This window comes from Colius striatus, chromosome 12 (genome assembly GCF_028858725.1).
Source record: "Colius striatus isolate bColStr4 chromosome 12, bColStr4.1.hap1, whole genome shotgun sequence".
Lineage (NCBI taxonomy): Eukaryota > Metazoa > Chordata > Aves > Coliiformes > Coliidae > Colius > Colius striatus.
The window spans coordinates 2363723-2388207 of NC_084770.1; the positions used below are offsets into that span (position 1 = coordinate 2363723).

A 24485-nucleotide genomic window follows, 5' to 3' on the forward strand; every position below is an offset into this window, starting at 1 on the left:
CTTGAGTTGTTTAGTGTTTATTAAAGAGGGAATATACACACCTCTCCCTGGCAGAGTGGAGCAACGAGCCCAGGGCATGTCTCTTACAGCAACATCTACACCAGTGTTTGTGCAAAGGAAAGAACCAGCGTGTTTCTGAGCTGGGGGTGTGACGGAGCACAGCGAGAAACCCGCCCCTGTGCTGCTGCAACACCTTCCAGGACAAGCCCTGGCCCACACCAGGCTGCTCCACTGACATGTACAACAGAAGGAAGAGGCAGCTTTATTGTGCTTAAGACAGCTGAACAAATCCCGGGTAGGACACACTCACAGCTCGTAAATATTGCTAATTACTTACAGTTAAGAAAGAATGTATCCTGACAGTGACAGAACCTGCCAGGCCACAGGATCTCAGGGTCAGCCTTGGTCATAAAGACCCAACTGCAGGTGGTTGTGAGCACAGCCCCTGTCTGCAGCCCACAGCAGGAGGAGGCAGCTCCTGCTTGTTTGCCAACAAGGTGAGCTCACACCGAGTCAGAGGGTCCTGCTGACCTTCCCTGTGCTTGGCACCCGCAGTAAGAGCTGGCGAGGAGCACCCTGGCCAGGCAGCCCAGCACTAGCCCCTTGGGAGGATGCGTCTGCCAGCCCACCCCGTCCTCCCGGCAAGGAGAAGCTGCCCCTGGGAAGGAGAAGCTGCCCCTGGGAAGGAGAAGCTGCCCCTGGGAAGACAGCTCAGACAGGTCAGGCACAGGGGTGAGCTGCTCCAGCTCTCCACTCAGATGACAGCTGAAAGGTTAAATGTGGATAAATGCGGTGGGGTTATATATAATGCTCCTGACTACCTATGGGATGTGTCTGAATGGTCAAAAGACACTCAAGTGTTGTTAGAAACCTCGAGTTAACCAAGAAGGACGACCTGGCCCTTAGGGAATCGACTCCTGGTTCGTGTTACTGCGGCCTTCGTGGAAGCGCCCTCAGCAAACCAGAGTGTCCTCAGGTGCCTCGTGGGAACGTGGCCCCAGTTCCTCGTTTCACAAGCACTGCACTTCTTCAGTCATCAAAGCTAGAAAACCTGGTTTTGTCTGAAAAGTGTCAAGTCTGAGAAGGACAGTTATTCCTCGGTGACCACTGTGTGTGCACACACACTGCTGCCCAAACGGCTCCTACGGACGTGGATTACAAAGAGTTATAAATCAGTAATACATTGTCAGGATACAGTGAGAGAGGGATGAGCCACCCTATAGCACAGACTATAATCTAGCATCAGTCACTACAACTGTACACATCTATACAGCCTCATATTCACCAGGGACTTCTGAGACAGGAACGGCAAGTACACGAATGCAGTAACGCTGTTCTAATCAGTTATCACTGACTCCAGCTGATGGGGGCCAACCGAGAGCCGGGACCGACGGGTTGCTTTTGTCACGCAGGGCTGAAGCTGAACCCATCGGCTCCTTCTTACCAGCCCTTGAAGGAAACTGCTGTTGAGAATTGCTCTGGAACCAGGCGCAAAGCGGGGGGAGCCGAGGCTGCCCCGTGCCCCGTGCCCGGCCTCGAGCTGTGTTTGACACCTCCACGCTGTCCCCAGGCTCTGCTGACACAGTGGTGTGGCTGAGAAAACTTCTCTTTTTAAAAGTGGTTTTCTACAAGGGTGTTGCTCCTCAGGCAGACTGCAGGCCCCGAGGCCCTTCGGTCCTGAGTGCGTGTGGCCGGCACCGAGCAGCCCAGGAGGAGACAGCAGGCAAAGGTGAGGGAGGATGGTGTCAGTGTGTTTGGAGGTAGTCGCTTCCTCTCACAGCCCGCTCTGGCGTGGCTTTGGGTAGACCACCACGTTCATCTCTGCCTGCTCCCCCTCCTGCTGAGCTGCAGATGCCACGTCCCCTTCCCGAGATGCACCGAGAGAAGGGGCCGGCTGGATCCGGGCAGCTGGCGCCGCTCCCGGGAGGTCTCAGAGCCTGACCTAAGCACCCGTGGCTCGGGGCACAGCCTGGACCAAAGCTGGAGGCACTTTGTGCGTTCTCGAGCCAAGCTGCTGGCCCGTGGCCTTCACTGAGGGTGGCACCAGCACGAGAGAAAAGGCCGGGGAAGGCGCAAGGACAGCCAGAGGCACAGGGCCCCTCAGCACACACCTCGTGTAGCTGTCTGGGAAGGAGCAAGGGCAACTCGCTTGTGCTGCACTGACTCCCCTCTGTGCTTTGAAGGCCCCCTGCAAACATCCTGACAGATGGAAACACCTCACTGGGACGTAACCCAGACGAGAAAAAGGGCCTGTTTCAGCCAGGAAAGTTGAAGGTGTATCACAGCCTTAGTGCAGGCGTGAGAGATCAGATCAGGCTGGGAACGTGGTAAGAATCACTCAGGCTGCTGCGAGTTCACCACTCTGCAAGTCCAGGGGCTGCACTCCCGTGAGGAGTCTGAAACAGCGAGTACAGCGGGGAAGGGGGAAGGAGATTGTCAGGAAAAAACCCAAAACCCCAGAAAATAGAAATCCTACAAAAGCAACATTACTGAGTGGGAGCTGCACCGAGCCGCTGCCCGCTGCTCGCCTCACACCGTGGTTTCTATAGTCTCGATCACTTCCAGCTCGCACTGGGAGGGTGACAGGAGCGGGCACTCATCTGGTTCCCAGCTGCTATCCGGGCTGTAGTCGTCTTCTGAGCTGAGCTCAGCCACCCCCTCCGTGTCCTCGTCACACGACTCCACGTAGTGAACCCCCACCGCATTGATCCCGGAGTCCTCGGAGCTGGAAGGCGACGAGCAGTGAGCCGGTTTTGGTGTATTGCTCTCTTTTGTGAGTAAGGCATTGCCAACAGGGGCTTCCTCGGGCTTGACCTTGTGGGGCAGGGCTGGGGGCTGCCTCTGCACGTAGCACATCTTGCCGTTGATGCATTTCACTCGGTAATTGTCAATGAAGAGGTCTGTGATGGTGCAGAACTGGGGGGAGTCGGGGGGCAGGGGGGGCTGGAAGACGGGAGCGAACTTGAGGAAGTGTTCGGTGAGCGAAACGGAGATCTGGATGGTGTTGGTGGACTCCCGGGGGTGCACAGGGATCTCGGTGCTGGGAAGCTGCTCCACGGGGGTCATGGGCTGATACACGTATTTACCTGTGGGGGAAGCACAGAGGCAGCACAGGAAGCTTGTTATCTTGGAAGTCAGGGAACAAAGCCCTGGCAGGACGCTTGGCCTTGGCTGTTGTCACTGCCAGGCAACACCTGCTCTAGCTGCAGTGGCCTCAAGATGTTTTGTCCTCTCCTGATGTACAAGGAAGAATTTCTTCCCTGTTGAGGTGATGGAGTGATGGGAGAGGCTGCCCAGATGGGCTGTGGAGGCTCCTTCTCTGGAGACATTCAACCCCAGCTGGATGAGTTCCTGTGTGCCCTGCTCTAGGTGTCCCTGCTCTGGCAGGGGGGTTGGACTCAGATGAACTTTCAAGGTCCCTCCCAGCCCTTGAGATTCTGATTCTGTGATGCTAATACTGCAGAGGTAAGCATAACCATACCCCAGTCCCACTCCTCTCCCTGCCCCTTCTTCCAACACATCACTAACTCTAGAACTAAACAAGCTCCCAGGAGCACAACTGCATCACAGAGTGGGACAGACAGCAAGCCTGCCCACACCTCTTTCTAAGCGAGAGAGGACCAAAAAGATGCTGGGAGACTTCAGAGCTCCACTGAGCACACACACAGCAGTTCTAGCTTACAGTGGTTTTGCCACAGTAATTTATTCCAGATTGTCACGAGTCTCCCTGGATGCATTTCCATGTTGGTTTTTTTCTTCTGGGGGCTACATCATGAGGTGTTTCTCAGTCTTCAAACAAGAGGTTTGCACGTGACTGCAACTGGAATTTTAAGGCAGAAAAATCAGGGGATTCCCAAACCACAGAAGTGCTTCTGGCATCTTGATTATCTGGTTAAGTAGTAAGAAAACAGGATTATGTTGGTTACATAGAGCTGAACCAAGGGTGAACTTAAAATCTTTAATGAAATAAATAAGAGGGCAGAAAATCAGTGTTTTGTTAGGAATAATGAGAAACCTGAGGCTATGCCCAAGACTAAAAGGCTGCATTTGATTTGCATGAAGCCTCTGAAAGATTCATGTCTCCCTGGGGGCTTGTACGCTCTGAAAGCACAAACTTCCAGCAGACTTGGAGGTTGGGAGGCTCTCACAAGAGTTTTGATGCACGAGTTGCAAGCACTGCTTTTGCAAAGGCAGAAGCATGAAAGCACTGAAGGGCTGTTTGGATGCTTGAAGCTCTCCAGTAAGGAGCAGAAAGGCAGTAATGTCTTAATGAAGCCAGCTGGGCTCTGAGGAGACCTGCCACACGTCTGTAGCTCCCAGGGAGGTGCTGGTGTGGAAAAGCAGGCAAAGCAGGAGAGAACTGATACCAAAGATACAAAGCATGGAAGAACAGACCCCCTTTGAGAGGTAAGATCAGCAAGTGTTTGTAAGGAAGAAACCCCCTTTGTGCAGTCAGCACACAGAGAGCAGAATGAAAGAGCCCTCCATGTAAACTTTGCAAAGCAGGATGAATGAGGCTGAGTGCTCAGGGGCTGTTTGGGTGCCAGTCAGAGCTGAGCATCCAGCTTCTGCTGACTGAATGACAAAAGCAGACAGTGAAAAGTGGCGAGTTGTGACCACACGTGGACAAAACAAAGTCTGAGCTACCACCAGAGACCTTCTCCACATTCACTACCCATGCAGGAGGCAGTTACACAACCACACAAGGTCAGAATCAAATAGTGGGGGCTGGAAGGGCCCTGCAGAGCTCATCCAGCCCAGCCCCTGCTCCAGCAGGTTCCCCTGGCTCAGGGGGCACAGGAACGTGTCCAGGTGGGTTTGGGAACCTCCTGAGAAGGAGCCTCCACAGCCTCCCTGGGCAGCCTGGGCCAGGGCTCCCTCAGCTCAGCACCAAAGGAGCTTCTCCTTGTGTTCCAGTGGAGCTGTTTGTGTCCCAGCTGATGTCCAGCCCAGTCCTGTCACTGGACACTACAGAACCAAGTGTCAGCTCATCCTCCCGACACCCACCCTTTGGGTACTGAGACATGAGATCCTTACAAGTATTTAAAAGTAGTAGATGGATGTATTACATTTCTATGAGTCTCCATGTATCTAATGAGTGTGCTTTGGTCACTGGGTGTGCATGCCAGAAGAATCCTCCCCTGCACCCTAATAAACCAGTGTCAGCTTTCTGGTGTCATTTGCTTGGGAGGGTTTTCTTGGTTACGATTTTTGGTGGCAGAGGGTCAAGGACCAGCCACCCTGAAGAGAAAAACCCAGTCCTCTGGTGCCATGGGAGAGAACAACCTCCTGAGTCACACTGAGCAGCAGGGGAAAAGAACATTTTGTGACTAGGTTTGACCAGCTCCCCTCAGATATCTGGTTTGGTTTTTACTGTGCTCTGAGGAAGGATAATGACCCCTGGAAAGCTCTGTGTAAACAAGACAGGCCTTCTCCCCTCCTGTTTGATGATGGCTGGATGGCAGAAAATACAAAGCCATCTTCTCTGCCTGCCACCCTTTTAATATAGCATGGTCTGTTTCTAAGGTTGCTGTGCCTCAGAGGAGTTAAGTGCTGGCATCAAACAAGGAACCCTTCAGCCACGGGCAGAGCAGAGCTCGTAATCCTGCAGTGCCCTTTGGGGCAGCAGCACAGGTATTTTGGTTCTGGCAGTCACTGAGGGATGAGGGCTCATGGGCATTTTTTCAGCTCTTGCTGACACGTCTCTGGGAAGCTCCCTGGGGTAGGAGGGCAGCCCTCCCCATCACAACCCCCTCTAACAGCAGCAGCCCACATCTTCCCCCATCTGCTCTCCTCCTCTGTTCTCTCTTGAAAGGAGAGGACATGAAATATGCTGCTGTCTTACAAAGCAACACAGGTGACCAGTGGCTGGAGCTGTGGTGTCTGATAAAACCCAGCTCCCAGCACGTGAAACGCAGCTCACCATAGCCTGAAACCACACAGCTGGATTTATTCAGTGTGCTGGGAGTGCTGCTGTGTGGGCTCCTGTTCCCTTCTGTTGCCAACCAGATACCAACACACACACAAAATAATCCCTCAACTCAGTTTCGTGCCACCTCTATTTGAAGTGTCTGAGAAAGTGGTGAAGATCTTAACAGGATCAAAGAAAAGGTGTGTGCACAACTGGAGGAGACTGTTACTTCAGCCAGCCAGCACGTGCTGGCAGAGCACAGGAGGCTGCTGGGAGAAGCAAGCAGGGGATTCAAGGCAGGGCAGCTCACAGCACAGCCACTGAACGATGGGGCTTTGAGTCACCAGTTGCACTTTTTAATCCTTTTTCCCCAAAAGTGGCAGGAGGGACAGGTGAGGTGTTACCCAGGAGCTCAGCTGGATGATTTCCCATTGCAGCAGCATGGGGTAAGTCTCTGCATGTTTCAAAACTGCCCCACTGGCACTAATTTCAGGGTAGAACAGTGACTATTCTGTTACCAGGATTTTCAGATCCCATTTGGGTGACCTCCCAGCACCTGAAACAGTTTCCTCCTGTTCCAAGGACAAGCTTTGCCAAGGTAAAGCAGGAATCACCCAAGAGGGGAAAAAAAGAGACTTCTTCTACCTGAACTGATTTCTGCTTTTCTTTAGCATGATGGCACCAGGCTTGTTAAGTTCCAGGTAGTTTTAGGGCCAAGTTTGTTTATTCTAGATGAAACTTGTAGTTTAAAATATGACCAGGTACCTCTTCAAGGGGTGCTGGTGCTCACTGCTGGGGCTGGCAGCTGACTCACAGTCAAAGCTGTGCTTCAGTTACAACTCCTCACCTTGTGTAATGCCTGTAAATGCATCAGCCAGGGTGAGAAATAAATGCAGGGATGTAAAAATAATATCATCCCCCCACACAGCCCTGCAGCTTGCAGGATTGGTAAGGATGGCCTTCTCACAGAAAGTCAGCCCAAAAGCACAAGTCCCTGAGTTCTCTCATAATACCTCTTGGTCTCAAAGAACTGCCTCTGAAACAAACAGCAGTATTTTTTGCTGCCTTTAACCAGCTGGCAGAAGTCTCTGATAAAAGTGTGTTTCCAGCACCTATTCTTTCCACATTCTCTCACATTCCTTTCCATATGCTGGCACGACATTTATTGCCTATTTATTCCAACTGAGTCAGTTGAAGAACGTCTGTGCTGATGAATGCTCCTGTAAATGACAGTGTTTTGCACAAATACAGATGCCAGACCAGACACTGCAGTGCAAGTTGTTTCCTGGGTCACTTGACACTGCTGCCCATGTGGAAGGCAGGGGCTTGGGGAAGGAAAAATACTGCACGTGCCAAACATGTGCCTGAAAATCCAGCTCCAGAGGCTGGGAACAGCAGTTTGCTGCTTGTACACAAGTTGGGGAAGCTCTCAAGCACTGTAATAGCCTCTGTGGAGAAACATCTCAGTTCTGGTTCTGCAGCATCCATTTCTATGGCAAGAGTGCTCAGGGGAATCACAGAATCCTTTTGGTTGGAAAAGCCCTGTAAGCTGCTGCAGTCCCAGCCCTGCCCTCAGCCTGCCCAGCCCAGCACTGACCCACAGCCCTCAGCACCTCACCCCACGGCTTTGGGATCCCTCCAGGGCTGGGCACTGCCCCAGCTCCCTGGGCAGCCTGGCACAGGGGCTGACACCCCTCTCAGGGAAACAGTTCTGCCTCAGCTCCAGCCTCAACCTCACCTGGGGAAACTTGAGCCCATTGCCTCTTGTCATTTATTACTGTCATTTATTACAGCAGAGACAGACCCCCACCTCACCACAACCTCCTGTAGAGATGGATCATGTCTCCCCACAGCCTCCTCTCCTCAAGGAGATTAAGAGCCTGATCCTCTCCTGGATGTTTTAACTGGGGAGATGTGAAACTAGGCTCTGCCAAAAGTAGTGTCAGGGTAAGTCTCAGCTATCCATGAGAGCTTGCAAAGCCTTATCCCCCATAACCACTGCACCTCTTTGTCTGATCCCAGTCACACACAGACAGCAGCTGGTGCACAACTAAGGACTGGTTGGTTTTGCATTTCTTCTGTATTCAGCTGACCCTTGTGAAAGTCTAAAGAACACGAATCCTCCAGAGAATGAGCACATGCCACAGCTCACACTCAACTGCAAAACAGCTATTCCAAACATCTCCAAGGAGGCCAATAAGTACTGGGCAGTGCTCATCTCCCTGCTTCTCTCTTCACAGACGTATGATTTTGATTGCCGAGTGGGATGGATGCTGTTTGCCAAAGCCTTGGTTGGCTCCAGGCCTCAGGGACACCTGCCAGCAGGTAAGGCAGCATCCAGCAGGGCAGTGAGCTCTACCATGACCTGAACATCTCCTGCAAACTCAGGCAGCTTGCACAATTTATATATATATAAAGTCAGTTTGTGGTAGTGATTACCAGAACTATGGGGTTGACTGATTGCTTGGAAGCTGTATTATAGTGCCTCTGGCTTACCAAAAAGAACCCCAAAGACAAGCCTTTTAGGAGTAAGCCCTGAGGTAATTTCTCTGTGGCTTTTTGCTAATTGAGCAGTCTGCATGCATCCTCACCAAACAGACACAGCAGCAGTTTCCATGGCTAATACAAAACAACTTAAGCATGAAATAAGCAGAGGTGCTGCTTAAATATTTGATTCTCTGCTTCCCTTGGTCCCAGCTTTACCTCTGACACTCATTAACGTGCTTGGCATGTTAGAAAGGAGTAAATAAATCCATCTTTCAGTGATGAGGTTTCTCACAACAGCCTCAACTTTCAGTGTCTCACAGTGTTACCTTGAAAGGCTGTTTATTGCCAATAACCAGCCCTGTAAGTTGCAATGTCCTTCAGAGTCCAAGTCAGGGATAGGTGCTGTGTATATTTGTTTGTGTGCAAGACGTTCAGACAACTTGTAACTGAAACTTGAAAGTAGTTTTTAGTGTGTTATTCTTTCCCCTACAGCTGCTTGGACAAAGATTTCTGCCCCAGCCCATCTGCCAGCTCATGATGTACTGAGTAAAAGGCAGGCTTAGGGAAGACCTACAAACCACACACTAGCCATGCCACCAAGGAGACACACACAAAGAGCTGACTGGATACACACCCCTCTGATGCCTAAATGAAGTTGTTTTACAGGTGATGACAGCCACAGGCTGGAGCAGTGTGTTGCTGCCTGGATTGGCACAGTAGCCCAAGGACAATGTGTAAACTGTCACTCAGCTGGTTCTTTCAGATCCCTGGGGCAGAGGGTGGCATGGAAAGGAAACAGGTATCATCTCACCACTGACAGCAGAAAGTCGGGGCAGGTGAAGGGTTTCTGTCCTCTCTAGGCTAAAGCAAAGCTCACTGCTCTTAACCTGGAAGATGACACTACCCTGAGCCTGCCTGAGGTTCCCACCATACCTTTATTTTTTGCAGAGTATGCAGCAGAGCAGAAGGGGCACCTGAAAGTGTGATACCAGTCTGAGCACCTCCACTGGGATGCTGCCTTTCAGCCCCACAGGCTGCAACAGCAGACACAGTGCCTGCCCCTGCCGTCCCTGTGCTTTGTCTCTCCAGTGATACACCCAGCTTGGGACAACAAACCTTTGCAAAGGTTGCCCTAGCCCTCAACATTCACCAAGGACTACAGGTAGCTTCTGTTTACAGCTGGCACATGTAAAACAACAAGATCAAGAACAAATGGAAGCAGAAACTTGGGAGCACATTTACAGCTGGCACACGTAAAACAATCACTGCACACCCATTTTCCACTCCTTGTATTGTATGGAGGGAGCTATTGGATCACATCTAGCAAAACATGGGCTGTGCTGGGAACTTGAGACCTGGAATAAGCCACCAGAGGAAAGGAAAAGTATTTCAGGATGCTGGGGCACTGTCAGATTTACAGTACAAACCCAATTAGAGCTGAACTGTGCTATTGGTGGTTATAATGAGGCATAACTAAAATGCTGGTTGATGGTGAGGGAGCTTCATAGAGAAAGAGATGCAACACCTTAATGCAAGTGGTACTTTCAGCCTATGCACCTTCCAAATGACTTTGATAAAGCACTGAGAGTATTCAGATGAATTTCTAGTATGGGGAATGCCATCAGAGCATCCTGCACTTTTCCAGTACTTCTGGATAGCTAGAAGGAACAGTAAGGGATCAGAAAAGAGACTCTTAAGGACAAAAGCCAACTCTGCAAAGCAGCACCAGTTAGCTACCCCCCAAAAGAAAAAGCCATGATGCAACAGGACCTTAGCAGCCTGGAAATGCACCAGGGAAGATGAACAGGCTGTGACCTAACACAAGTGTGTCATTACAAACAGAAGCACCTACATCAGAGCACTAACAGATCCATCCTGGTCCAAGCCTCATCCAGGCACAGGAAAGAGCCAGTACAGTGGTGGTTCTGCAGTGGCTGCCCCAGCAGTGATTCAGCACGGTGAGAGGGCTTCCCTCTCCCTGCTGTACAGCACGAGACAGCTGTGACAGCCCTTGACTTGATGAGCTACAAGCTTTTCACAGGAAACCAAGAAAGAGGCAGGTAAAAGAAACATCAGCAACTTTTTCTTCATCAAATTTGTATTTTAATGCTCTTTTGTCTTGAATTGGTTTAGATACAAAAAGGATCGTGATCACACATGCTGTGAGCTGTCAAAGCCATGCAGGCTTCTCTGTGCACTTAAGAGCAGGTAACTTTTAAATGCAAACAGACCCTGGAGCTTCCTTCTATCATCCCTGCTCTTTCCTCTCATTTCTTACATGGATTTACCAGACTTAAAGAAAAAGCAACCCCGGGAGCCTGAGAAATGTTTCACACTTCCATAAACCCTCTTAAAGGGGCCACATTTGCTTACCAAGCATTGTAAGGGAGTACCTCCAAATGCAATGAGCAACTCTGCACCCCATGTGCCTTCTGAAAGCAACTTGCTCTTTTCAGTCCCTGTGAGGTGTAACACCCCAATGCTGCTCCCCCCAGCCCCAGCACAGCCCCAGGCCACGTTACAAGAACCTCCCCCTGCCCCAAGCACAGGACTTTTACAAGGCCATCCCCAAAGGAGAGAACAGCCACTCTGTGTGCATCTCCCTGAAAAAAATTTATCCCCAACTCACACTGGGTAATTTTAAAATTCAGTAGGGAAGATAGGAAAAAAAACCCACCCAGCTTAGTGCTAAATATTTATTGTACAGAAGCATCCCTGTGCACCATCTGCTCAAGCTTCAGCATCCCGGCGCTTTCGTGCAGCCAGCCAGCCTGCTGATATGGTAACAAAGGAGGATAAGGACAGATCAGTGTCAGAAGCTACCTAGAAAAGGAAGGCATTTCCTGGTACAGACTTATCACAGGCACCAGAGAGACAAGTCAGAGTCATCTCCTGGGTGTGCAGGACACACTGCACCCGTGAGCCCCCCGATGCGGTGGGGATATCAGCCTGGGAATTCTCCAGTCAGCAGAACAGCTCTTGGGTGAATAGAAAGTCCTCTCCAAAGGACTCTACTGTGCAAGAAAGACCCTCAGGAGACAGTCCAGAGGGACAGCTGTGGCAGGAGGTTGGATTTTGCAGCTTGGAATAGATGCCTCTGTATGGCCACGGCTGCTTTCCTGGTGGGCTGAGAGCAGCAGCAATGGTTTATGTGACAGTCTGTGCCCATGCTGCTCCCTCCCTGTCCTCGAGAGTCCAGGGTCTCCCCCTGATGAGTCATCTGTGTTGTGGCCTTATCAGAGCACAAGCCTTCTGGGCTTGACAACCACCACATTCTTAACTTCCTTGCTGGGAACAGTGTCCTGAATCATCAATACAGGCCATTCTTTTAACTTCCACTCCTCTTGTTTCTTCTGGTGCCTGTCTATGCAAGTTTCCATTCATACTTCACTCACACCACTCTTCATGTTTCTATTACAGGCCCCTGCTGAACCCATTTCTGGAGAATTTAAAGGACTATTCTGTGTGTCTACAGTCAGAATACATCACCACACGGAGCTGATGTGTGCAGCTATAGGTGTCAGCCCTTCCCTCAGGGGTTGTGGGATCCAGCAATGCTCTGTGCATGAACAAATGGAGCTCAAGTACCACCCTTGGAGGCAGAGAGGTGGGCTGGCAGGTCCCACGGTGCCCCTGCAGGCAAATGGCTCTGAGCACCTGCACCACACAGGTGAGAGCAAACTCAGCACTGCCAGGGTAAGTGAATACTGGCAGAGAGCCGAAAGCTCAGCTTCCCACTGAGAGGACTGAGATCCCACAGCACCGTGTGGGGAACGTCAAGGTCTGGTGGTGCAGGAAGGAAAAACAACAACCAATGTGAGTGCCTCGTCCTGCCTGCCCTGCCAGCAGTGGGGGTAATGCAAGAGGACTGCAAGAGCTGATCAGCTTACTGTAACTGAACTGCTGGTGTCCAAACCTTTCCCCAGGGACCAGAGGCGCTGGTGAGTGCAGCCATTTGGAATGTGGCTCAGGATGAACAAAGCACAGGAAGGCAAAGGCCACTGCAGGCTGACAGCAGGAAGATGAGGCAGCCTGAAGGAGCAGTGAGGGGACCACAGCAGAGTGTAAGTACCCACCCAAAACAAGCAGTTCTGAGAGCACATATGTGGGCTCTCCAGCTCCACAGCCACCAGAGAGAACGAGAACACAAATGCATGCCTCATTGAAATTGTTTTGCAACACAGATGATGTATCAATTCCAACTGACTAAAGTGAGGGGCTATTAGAAAGAAGGCCCAGTTGCCAAGCAATCAGTTTTTACTTTCCCAGTGGGTTTTGGGTTTTTTCTGCTTCCATCTATTGGCAAAGAAACCCATCTCTAAATTGCACCAAGGGCGTTTCTTGAATTCAGTGATCAGGCACTCCATAAAAATTGATTAGTGGAAGAATCAAAGCCATTATGAGAAAGCACTCTGTATCCTGTGGACAGAGAAATGCATGGAATAAAAACCACAACCCAATAAAACAAGGTCACATGCACATAGAGACATATATATATGTACTACCTGGAATCCAATCTACTGTCAGCCAGCTTTTTACATTAGTATATGCTTGTGCCATCCCTCAACAGCTAAGCCCACACTGTCCCAGCTATCATTCTGGAACACCTCACAATGTTTGTGAGTAAAGCATTTAGCTTTTTGTCTCTTATAGAAACAAGAGTTTCTAGTGTAGCCTCACCAGTGTGCAGCACTGAGTTACCAGCCTGGGACTGAGTCAGGAAGCGTGGGGCAGCTGGTTACATTGAGAGCCATCACCTAAAACACACCCCGGGACGTCCATTATCTACAAGCCCAGCTCTGCTGGTTGCATCAACAAGAGTGGCAAGAAAACAAATCCTTGATGAGCACACAGGTGCTGCCAGGAAATGTGAGGTACCTGAAAGCCCTCTGCAGAGCATGCAGCGAGCCTTGAGCGTGTGGGCAGCTCTGCAGACCCGTGGGACAGGGACTGCGACGGTGACACTCTCATGGCTCAGGTTGTCTCTGAGGCAATGCAAGGATGTGACCATGGGCTGCAATTTAAGACATTCAAAACATCCATCAGCAACCACAAGAGTAAGGATGATGTGTTAGAAGGCACTGCAGCCATACACTTCTGCATTTAGAGGCTTGGAGTAAGCACCCTCACAGATTCGAGCTGGCAAACGGGTTTCCTCACATGCAGAGTCAGGAAGGGAGCCACACGTGCCACGGGCACTGTACTCCCACACAGGTTTCATCTTTGAGCTGAAGCCAGAAGCTTTTTGCCAGAGTGAAGACCTCTGAGCAGGGACAGAGGCTCAGCCTGCATCAAGAAGCTGTTCACTACACACTGGATTCACAGACAACCCCACCAGCTGATGGGACAAAAAGTTAATGAACTGTCCACAGCTTCTTTCATTTCAGCTGGTCCTGAGCAGACTTCATGAAAACGGGAGGTTAACCCTTCAAGCAGCTCTAGAGATGTCATTTACCTGCAACTCTCAGAGGCAGCAGTCATTAAGTTTTGAGCAAGCAGACACAATTATTTGTGAACCACAGACCTCAGATGGATGGACAGCTTATGGAATCCCAGCCTCAGAGCCACACGTGACAAACAAGGGCTTTAGGCTGGCAGTGTTTCCATGCACAAGGCCCCCTTTTCCCAGGGCTTTTGGATGGAGAAACAGACTTCTGGGCAGTGCACTGATCTCTGTTCAATCCTGGACGAGGCACAGATGAGTTGGCCCTACAAGATGGACTTGAATCCACGCTCTATTTCTCTTAAGTGATATGAGGAGGTTTGCTAAGAACAACGGAACATGCACGTCTCTAAACATTAACTGCATTATAGTAAGGACTTCAAAATGAATGCCAGCAGGTTCTCTCAAAGGCACTGATGCTCCCACAGAGGATGATGAATCTACACATGTGGGTTGTCTTTCTGCAGCACAGCATCAAGAGGACATTCATCCTGTGGTTTGTGGATTAGAACTAAGACCAGAGCGACAAAATACAGTCGAGGCCCAGAACGGTGTCTCCATAAAACCTGGCAGGTAAGTGTTTTCCCTTAGAGTTCCACTTCAGAATGTATTAAGCTGACATTCTTCATTCTGTACAGCTTAGTAAAACGAAGCTAGAATATCAGAGCTCTTCAAAATATGGGTGAAGAGGAGCCCCCACCCAGCCACAGGCAGCAAATCCTCACTCAAGGTCTTTTCCCATGACAAGCTGAAAAAAACCCACCCTTCTGCTGCTCTTGCCTGGTGCTCAGCATAATGCCTTGCTTGGGCACATCTTGCCCAGATGCATAGACTTAAACTGGGTGGATGTTCAAATCCTTTTCATAGCAAAAGGCCTGTTTCTCCTAGGATTTGTCATCGTCTTCCCACCAAGACAAGCACGTACTGAGAGACCTCCCAGCTCGAGTCCCCAGCCCCACGGCTCTGCTCCTGTTTAGTCAAGAGTTTTCCACAAAGACAAATGGATGAGCTGCTCCAAATAGTTTCAGGTTTTAAAACATCACCATGTTACAGCTCCCTTTTCTTTTTTGCCCAGCAATTCAATCATCAGGGTGGAGTTTTGCCCTGTGGAAGAGCACAAGCTGCCATTGCTAGTGCCACGCTGGCTTCTTCTGGCAAGCTCCAGTCTACGTCCCCCTTGGCAGCCAGAGATGGACATAAAGCACTGGTACACTGCTGCCCTTTGGTGCTCTCCTGGATGCAGCAGATTTGCAGCTACCAAAAACAGACACAAAGAAAACTCACCAGCACAAAACCCAAGGCTTTTGGAGATCCACAGTGTGTGCAATGCTGAAGAGCAACCCAGGGCTTATTTTAGGATCCCTACCAGGGCTGTAGCTGCTTCTCTAACGTGGAGGGATGGCTGAAGCAGGCTGATGGGGAGGCACAACTCCTTTTTAGACCCCCCCAGTTCTGTCACAGTGCGCTTGAATACCTTCAATAACCATTTTAGCTCACTTGCCAGTGGTCTGACACAGGAAAGAAAGGCTGCCTTGCTGATTCTCTGCTTACAGCTCCTGCAGGCAGACTGGGATCTGAATAATTACACGTGCTTCAAAGATTGTCAGAGCCCCTGCTGATAGCTTCTGTCGCTCAAGAGGTGGGAGAGACGCCACGGAAATGCTGCTTGTGTGCACAGAGCTATTTCTATGCTGCACACATCCCTGTGTAGCAGGGGAAAACACCAGCACATGAGGCCTGGAGCCAGATGCTGCCAGGACACAGGCAGGAGGTGTGATGTGAACCAAGGTGGGAAGGGGGCTGGAGGATGAGTCTGAGGTGCAGGGGGCTGAGGGAGCTGGGGATGTTCAGCCTGGAGGAGGCTGAAAGGAGACACAAGCACCCTCTGCAACTCCTTGCCAGTGAGGTGGGGGATCAGTCGTTACTCCCAAGTAATGATTGACAGGACAAGAGGAAACGGCCTCAAGTTGCACCAAGGGAGGCTGAGGCTGGAGCTGAGGCAGAACTGTTTCCCTGAGAGGGGTGTGAGCCCCTGTGCCAGGCTGCCCAGGGAGCTGGGGCAGTGCCCAGCCCTGGAGGGATCCCAAAGCCGTGGGGTGAGGTGCTGAGGCCGTGGGTCAGTGCTGGGCTGGGCAGGGTGAGGGCAGGGCTGGGACTGCAGCAGCTCCAAGGGCTTTTCCAACCATCATGATTCCGTGATTCTATGACACACAACACCACATCTTTCTGGCAGGGGCTGATTAGCAAGGGTGGCCTCAGCAGAGTGCTTTCACCAGTTTAGTGGCACAGAAAACGAATGGTTTCATTTAAAAATTGTTATAAAATAAACCCACTGGTGTTTCAAGTAGGGAAAACCAGAAGAAACAAATATCTGCTTGGAGTGCACACAGGTGCAGTGACTGCACACATTTGTTTCCTTCCCTGACAGCAGCTGTGGGAGATGCATGTTTGCCTCTCCCTGCCCGAGCCCCAAAGCAGAGCCTGCCCACAGCCCCAGCACAGGACGGGCTGGTGCAGCACCAGGAGACCTGCAGATGCCCAGAAAACAGCCGCAGCGAGGAAGTGCTGGAGCTTGCTCCGACAGCAAGGAGAGAGCCTCGTCTCCCTGTTCAGCCAGCGGGTCAACAAGAAACGTAAATATACTCTGCTTCTCCATCCCCAGAAGCAGCTCTGGCACAGCCAAAACCAGAGAAGTGTTCCTCCCCAAAGCCGCTTGCCAAGCTTGCCTGAGCCCATGCAGAACCCGCCAGGCCGGGCTCTAAACTCCGGGGTGACAGTGCCCCAGCCCCGTGACGCACCCCAGGGAGCAGGAAGCTATTTTAAAGCTCACCTGCAAGTGTCACACACCACAGCACAGCTCAGGGCCGGGGGGAGCGGCTCCTTGGGTTTAAAACCTCGACTGCTACCACCATCTTCCAGCTCTGAGCCTAGCAACTGCTTTTCCCCCTTGTGAGCACCAGGAGACCTCTCAGCTTTCACCTGGGCTCTGTTTTCTTCTAACTGGTCGGAACGGCTGAGTCAGGCGGAGCTGGGATGTACTTGCTGCATTTGTTTTTCAACATTAAGATATGCAAGAGGCTGCAAGTGAGTAAAAGGCTGCTTTTTATGATGCTGATCTGGGGGGGAATAAAGGGAAATCCCAGCAAGGCTAACAGAAGGTAGCACAATTACTTGCTATTGATGCAACTGCTGTGAAAGGAGTATTGTGGAACCATTGTTCATATCTTTGACAAGAGGGGTTCTGCAAAGTGTTTAACATAATGCAAGACATTCAGATGAAGTCAATGAACACAGTTGCAGCAGAACACCCTGGTTTTGCATCGGCCAGGGGCGAAGCTGATCTTCTGATCGTACCAGGCTGATGCTTTCTCCAGTGAGATAACTCTCAGCAAGCAGAATTATCAAAACACGGCCCAAGTCCTGCTGTCAGGACAGATGTAGCCCCAAGGATCTGATCCCTTCTGACAGAAGCAGGTACCACCACACAACCAGAAGCCTTGCAACAGCATCAGTGCAAATCAGAGCCCCAGTGGGAATCCAGAGGTGAGGAAAGGAAGGCAGACACCTTGCTGTAGACCTGTGTCTGGCACATGTTCCCTGGCTCTGGAAAAATCAGACCTGAATGATTCAGGGCTCTCAACTTGCATCTAGTAAACAAAACCCCTCAAAGCTGTGAGAGGGGAGGAAGGTTAACAGGGGGCTGTCACCCTGACAAGGGGAATGCACGCAGGGATAGGCTGAAAGGACATAGAGCAAGCAAGAGAAACGTGTAAGGGGACAAACTCTGGGGCTGAAGTCAAAACACCTCTTGGGCCAAGACCACCTTCCCTGCAGGGAAGAGGACCCCGAAGGCTTGAGCCCTCTTCCCACCTACATGGAGACAGTTGACTCCTGGGGAGGAGGGTGTTGTAGACACCTGACACAGTGGAATCTGAAGTGCTGCCTGGGCTCCTGATGCCCACAGAGCAGTGAACTCAGTGCACCCTGCCAGCCCTCCCCAAGCCCACCACCGCTGCACATGTTGCCTGCTTACGGAGGTTTTGGCCACGCTCAGAGCTCCCCAAGCACAGGGGCACATTAGAGAACCACCTCCCATCTCATAGGGACATCTGCTCCCCACCAAGCCTGAAACGGACTGGAAATGACCTGAAATAAACTGCCAGGCTTAGACACAGAAGTCAAAGAAATACCCACGACACTTGAAGGGGTCTGGGTACACTACCCAGTCTCTGTGATCTTGCCTGCCAGCTATTCTTGCCATTTCACAGACCCGGGAACACAGGAGGTAAGGAGGAGGCTTAAAGCACCGCTCACTTCAGAGCATGCCAACAAAAATGGCTTTGGGGAATTCACACTGGCTTCTTTCTCAATTATTACTTCTGTAGCCAAGTGGCTCTGCAGTACTAAATTGCTTCTACTGCTGAAGTAAGCAGATACGATCCTGAGTACAGGTGAAGAGACAATCTCCTCATGGCAGCAGCGGTGAGCCTTTGTAATTTTTCAGGCTAAGTACACTTTAACTGAGCTGATGTTCCCCAGGACCTCAGACACTGATGGAAAACAATACTTCAAAGGCCACGTTAATTGATGTTGAGCTCCCTGTACCCCAATACAGCTCTTAAGAGCCACAAAAAACTGCTTTCAAGAACCTTCGAAGGATTCCCAAGTCAGCATCACGGCATCACTTTTCTAGAAGATAACACCCAACACTGTTTAGTTACATCTCTGACCTCTACACAGTTTTCCATTCTAGGCCTTACTCTTCCCCCTTTTAAGTCCCACTCACTCTGCAGGAGCAGGGTACAAAGAGATCCTTAGCTCTGAAATTTGCATGAGGAAATAGAGGGCAAGAAGGGAGCGCATTTCCTCACAGCTTTTGGAACGTCAAGCAAGACAATGAGGCATGTGACTTCCTTCACTGCCAGTGTGGTTTCAAGGAGCAAAGTTTCCTTTAGCTGCAAAGGAGGAATTAAGAAGGAAGCCTGTGCTGCTTGTAAAAGCTGCTGTTATTTTTAAACCTTAGGATCGCCCCAGGAAAGCTGAGGCTTGCACAGGATCCCAAGCGGTCCTTCCAAGAAGGCTCCACGTAACTCCTAACAAACAGCAGTCTAAGCCTTCCTCAGAGGCCTCCAAGGTCCACAGTTCTTCACCTCCTCAAGTACTCCGTTCCTGTGTTTCATTTCTCTTCCTATTTAAAATGTTTTCAGATAGCCAAACCCAAACTTTCCCTGCCACAAGGAAATAACCAAGTCCGTGTAGAGGGTGAGAACACAGCTTGCTTTGCAGGGCTACCTTTATACTTTGCAAAGCACACCTCCCCTCTCTTCATCAATCTTTCCCAGTCCAAGCAACCCCTTTCAGCTCCTTGAGCAACTCCTGGTAAATCGTATTTTCGAATCTGATCACTGTGGCCTCCTGCAGAACCTCCCCACTTCTCCTCCAGCTTTTTCAAGTGCGACACTCAAAACCAAGCCCTTTGGTCTGGTTTCATCGTTACTGAGCTGAAGGGACTGATTCAATTGCATGCTGGCACTACTCCTGTTAATGCATCCCCCAGTGAAGGCTCGGGTTCTGGGCTTGGATTTCCCACCACAACAGCCTGCTGCTGACGCACTCTGGCTTCACGACCATCTTAATCCCCAGATGCTTCTCCACAATGCCAATTCTCCAGGTGTCCCCAGCTCAGTATTTGACTTCCCAGGAGCAGCCTCAGCTGATTTCAGGTAACGTCTCAAGTTTGTAACACCATTTTGAGCTCTGGTCCTACAAGTCTCTGGTAGTCTTAGTCTCTGAGTGCCTATAAACTCATACACATCTGGATGGCGACCACAAGTAACCGAGGCTAGGGAAATTTTGGAAGTCTATCTAGGTTATAACTTGAGGGCCTTTGTGTCATCGATGAAATGCCGCTGAGACATCCCTGTCCCCCTGCAGAAGGTGACTGGCGAGTTGTGCCACCGCCCAGTACTCCCTTCAGGGCACTGATGGAAAAGAATCCCATTGTTCTGAAGCTATTTCAAATGAACCCCAAATCGAGGTGCAATTCCTCGGGGGTGTGTTTGGTTCAGACAGAAGCTCTCCTCCAAATCAGAGGTGGCTTTTTAGGCAGGTCCTGTTACCTGTTAAGCAAAACGTGCACAAAATGCACACGAGGGGGAATCCTTGTGGGAGATTAAATCACAAGGAGAGATGGTGAGAGACTTAAAAGGGGAACAGGACGTCATGAATCAAGAGACGTTTTCAGCAGCACCCAGCGACCCTCAAGTAAGGGTCCAACTGTAGTTAACGCCGAGCATCCAGGCTGTAAGCTCCACAGCACACCCCGAGTGCCATCTCCAGCACCATTTGCTGCCCTCACACCCACACGCCGCTGGAAAGGCCCTTCTTCGGGGCGATACGTGATTAATTATTTATCCGAGGATGTTTGGGCATCCAGAGCTCAGCCCCAGCGCCCATGACCAGACACAGCGCTCTCCTGAACGCGGGCATCACACTGGCCGGGCGCCTTTGCAGCAAGAGTTGGATGGACGCTTGATTTTGAAACAGTAACTGCCATTTAGATCCCGAAGCGCTTAGTTGTCTGCTCAAAAGATTTTTAAAGCCTAAAGCTGTAAAGGGAAAACAATCCGAAGCGGAGCCGGTGCCCGCGTCCGCGGGGGCAGCCGAAGGCGCCGGCCAGCGCCACGACCCGCTCGCTCGGCTGCCGGCGGCCCCGAGGGGCGTTTGGGCGTCAGGCCCCGAGGCGGCTCGCCCCAGCACCGCCCCGAAGTTTGGGGTCCCGCGGCCGGGGGAGCCGCCGAGCCGGCCGTGCCCGCGCTCACCCGCCCGCCCGCCCGCCCGCTCACTCACAGTGGCACCATCCGAGGTGGCAGCACCAGTGCAGGCGGAAGCAGCGGCCGTGGCTGTGCGTGGCGCAGAGCGACAGCCCGTCGCACGGCTGGAAGTCGGGTCTGCCCGCGCAGCTGCGGGCCAGCGCCTGAGCCTCGTCCAGCTTCTCGCTCTTCCCCGCCGCCGCCCCGCTCATGGCGCCGCCGCTCCGCCCGCAGCCCCCGCGCCGCAGCGGCCGCGAGGAGGAGGAGGCGGCGGAGGGAGGAGGAGGAGGAGGAGGAGAAGGCGCCGAGCCGCAGCGGGGACCGCCCGCTCGCCCGCCCGGAGCCGCGGGGGCCGGAGCCGCGGGCAGGGCCCGGCGCCCGCCCCGCACCGCTCCGCCCCGCACCGCCCCGCCCGGCGCCGGGACGGGGCTGCGCAGCGCCGGGGTGCGGCGGTGAGCTGGGGGCAGAGCCGGCCACCCCGCGGGCTGCGCTGCCCGGCCCTGACACCAGCGCTGCCCCCCGGGCTCCTGCCGTAAATTTTGACCCGTTCTGAGGTGTAGCCGATTGTCGGCGGCAGCTTGTGCACACGTGCACGAGCAGCGACCAGTCCTGGCCAAGCCTGGGATGAGCAGTCACGGTGCCAGGCGCTCCCTGGCCAGCGCCTCCCTGGAGCATCCCCGAGGAAGGGCTGCGGGACCTGGGGCTGTTCAGCCGGGAGAAGGGAAGGCTGAGAGGGACACCTCAACACTCGTAAGTACCTAAACGGTGGGTGTCAGCAGGATGGGGTGACACTTCTTTCTGTTGTCTCCAGTGACAGGGCTGGAGGTAATGGACATAAGCTGGAACACACAGAGTTCCACTTAAACACAGGAGAAGCTTGTTTGGTGTTGGCCTCTTCTCCAATCTGAACATCCCCCAAGGTCCTGCAGCCTTTCCTCCCCACACAGACGCTGCAGTCCTGTCGGCATCTTGGTAGCCCTGCGCTGGCCTCTCTCCATCAGTCCCCCCTCTCCCTCGAGCTGGGGAGCCCAGAGCTGGATGTAGGACTCACTTCATCTGGCTGTGTACTTTAGGGGTAAAAGCAAAGGATATGGGCATGACTGCAGAGGATTGTACTGAGACTTCAGACAGCCTCTGACCATCATCCCTGATGTGCAGCACAGAGCAGCTCCCTGCAGCACTGCTGGCCCTGGGATGTTTCACGGCTCACAATGATGCAGAGCCAGGCACAAGGCTGAGTCCCTCCTAAACAGCACATACAGGTAAGCAGCTCCTACCCCATGTACCGGCCCATCCCCTGGCCAGGCTGCTAAACCCATTGCCATGCACATTCCCACAATACTCCCCACCTGCACACCCACAGCACCCTTTCCCCACAAAGCAAAGGTGCAGGAGGGTGGAATTTAACCACCTGGATGGTGAGGGGCTCACTGGGGGAAGCCTCTGGCCTGTGTTAGAATGGAGGCTGCAGTAAATGATCCTGCTGGTCCCTTCTGAACTGAAGCCTGTTTTGTTGCTAGGAGTGGGGGCGAGTGGCTGCCTCAGCAGATGGGCCAGATGCCAGAGTGGGAGGGCTGAACACTCACCCGCTGTACCCCGGCGCCACTCAAGGCAACACACAGAGGCAGCCAGCACATGCCTGCTCTGACACTGCCTTTCCACCATCCTGGGCAGTCTTTCACTCCCTCCTGCAGCATCTCTGTGCCAGGGAAGCCCTGAGCACACATGACATTTCACCTCGAATGTTGTGTTCAGTGCTGGGTCCCTCACTCACTGCCACAGGGACACTGAGGGGCTGCAGCGTGGCCAGAGCCGGGCACAGAGCTGGGGAAGGGGCTGGAGCACAAGGGGCTGGGGAGGGGCTGAGGGAATGGGGGTGTTGAGCCTGGAGAAGAGGAGGCTGAGGTGAGACAGCAGCACTCTCTGACCCTCCCTGACAGGAGGTTGCAGTGAGGTGGGGGTCAATCTTTGCTCCCCAGTAATGAATAACAGGACATGACTAAACAGGCTCAAGTTGCCCCAGGGCAGGTTGAGGTTGGAGCTGAGGCAGAACTGTTTCCCTGAGAGGGGTGTCAGCCGCTGTGCCAGGCTGCCCAGGGAGCTGGGGCAGTGCCCAGCCCTGGAGGGATCCCAAAGCCGTGGGGTGAGGTGCTGAGGCTGTGGGTCAGTGCTGGGCTGGGCAGGGTGAGGGGATGGCTGGGACTGCAGCAGCTTACAGGGCTTTTCCAACCATAATGATTCTGTGATTCTATGCCTGTGTCCCAGCTTATGCCCTCAGCTCCTGGGATGTGCAAGTAGGGGCTACAGTCTCTCCCTGTCAGCATGCTGGTTGCCTGCAGCTCGAGGGAGAGCTTCTTAGCACTCCAAAGGGATGTTACTGAGGTTGGTTTTGATTGCTGGGACAAAAGTCATGGAGGTTGCTGAAGGTGGCAGGGAGGTCTGCAGTGTCACTCAGGGATGGGACCCATGAAACTCAGCCTAACTGGGCAGGAGGCTTTGAACCTTCCTCAGCACTGCTCATCAGGACTAAGGGAGCTTCACAGGCTCCTGGGTTAATTGCACTGGAAAGTGAGTTTTCTGAGTCACTCTTCAAACTTTACCTGCCTTCACTTTTCTGAACTCTTGCTACAGTCTGCCAACATTCAGGGCCTTGCTCAGCTGTTTACAAGCAGAGGAGAAACTGACTGCAAAACCAGCTGTTTCTATAACACTGCCCTGTTGTCCTTCTGTTCCCTGGAGCCCACCAGCAGCTAACAGGGGATGCAGCTCAGCTCCCAGGAGACACCCTGGCCCTAGGAGAACTGCTTCTTCTACCTGCTGGCATGAAGCCCTCCCTGTCCACTGCTGTTTCACCTGCAGAGCTGCTCTCAGACCCAGCCTGGGCTGTAAGATCCCTTTTTGTTAAAAATAAGGTGAAGAAAGGTGGACAGTGAGTTACAGAAGCGGGTGTAAGTGCTTCTGACCAGACTCAAGCGTCCTGTCCAGTGCTTCTCAGCATAGGAGGGAGCTTCTTGCCTCCCTTTGAAGGTTCAGTGCTGCAGGGGACACTGATCAAAGCTCCAGCAATTCTCTCCTTTGCTTCACTCCCATTCTTTACTGTTTCAAAAAATGCCTGTGGCTGAGTAGTTAATGGAGGCATCTGCTGCACTGGCAGAGTTCACCGACTTAATTAAAGAGATCTAACAATTCTGCAGCTGCATGAGGACCCTGGGTACTCACAGGGCTGAAACCAAACACCCTCAGCCCTGAAAGCAAGCGTCCCCACAGTGCAGGCAGCACAGATCTGCAGCCAGACACTCGTGTGAAAGTAGGAGCAGGGTGCAGAGATTAAGGATGGACTGGAGACAGCTTGCAATGTGTGTCAAGGCCTCACTGCTGGAGAACTGTGCAACCTCATCTCACACACACAGAGCTTAGAAGGGTCACACTTGCAGCAGGTGAGTGGAGCCAGGGACGTTTCTCACTAGGTGGGATGTTTTGACCTGGAAAACATTTTTAACAAGTATTTTCTCACTGAGTGAAATGAGTTACAGAATGCCAGAATCCAAGAGTGGTGGGGGTTGGGAGGGCCTTGCAGAGCTCATCCAGCCCAACCCCTGCTACAGCAGGTTCCCCTTGATCAAGGGACACAGGAACGTGTCCAGGTGGGTTTGGGAACCTCCCAAGAAGGAGCCTCCACAGCCTCCCTGGGCATCCTGGGCCAGGGCTTCCTCACCTCAGCACCAAAGGAGTTTCTCCTTGTGTTCCAGTAGAACTGTTTGTGTTCCAGCTGATGTCCATTACCCCCAGTCCTGTCACTGGACGCTACAGAAACAAGTGGCACCCCATCCTC

The 24485-nt window shown here is 52.3% G+C and overlaps 1 protein-coding gene across 1 annotated transcript; it reads right to left on the reverse strand.

Moving 5' to 3' along the window:
• Position 1: 1 nt before the first annotated feature.
• Positions 2-21005, reverse strand: C12H3orf70 (chromosome 12 C3orf70 homolog). Its single transcript, XM_062005978.1, has 2 exons — positions 20691-21005; positions 2-3086 (listed from the first exon to the last, which is right to left on the reverse strand). Exons 1-2 carry the CDS (start codon positions 20863-20865, stop codon positions 2530-2532), a joined length of 732 nt encoding a protein of 243 aa, XP_061861962.1. The 5' UTR covers positions 20866-21005; the 3' UTR covers positions 2-2529.
• Between the last annotated feature and the right edge of the window lie 3480 nt (positions 21006-24485).

Coding starts and splice junctions, on each gene's coding strand:
- C12H3orf70 (XM_062005978.1), bottom strand. CDS start 20,865: ATGAGCGGGGCGGCGGCGGGGAAGAGCGAGAAGCTGGACGAGGCTCAG. Junction 3,087..20,690: donor CCACCTCGGATGGTGCCACT/GTGAGTGAGCGG, acceptor CTTCCCCCACAG/GTAAATACGTGTATCAGCCC.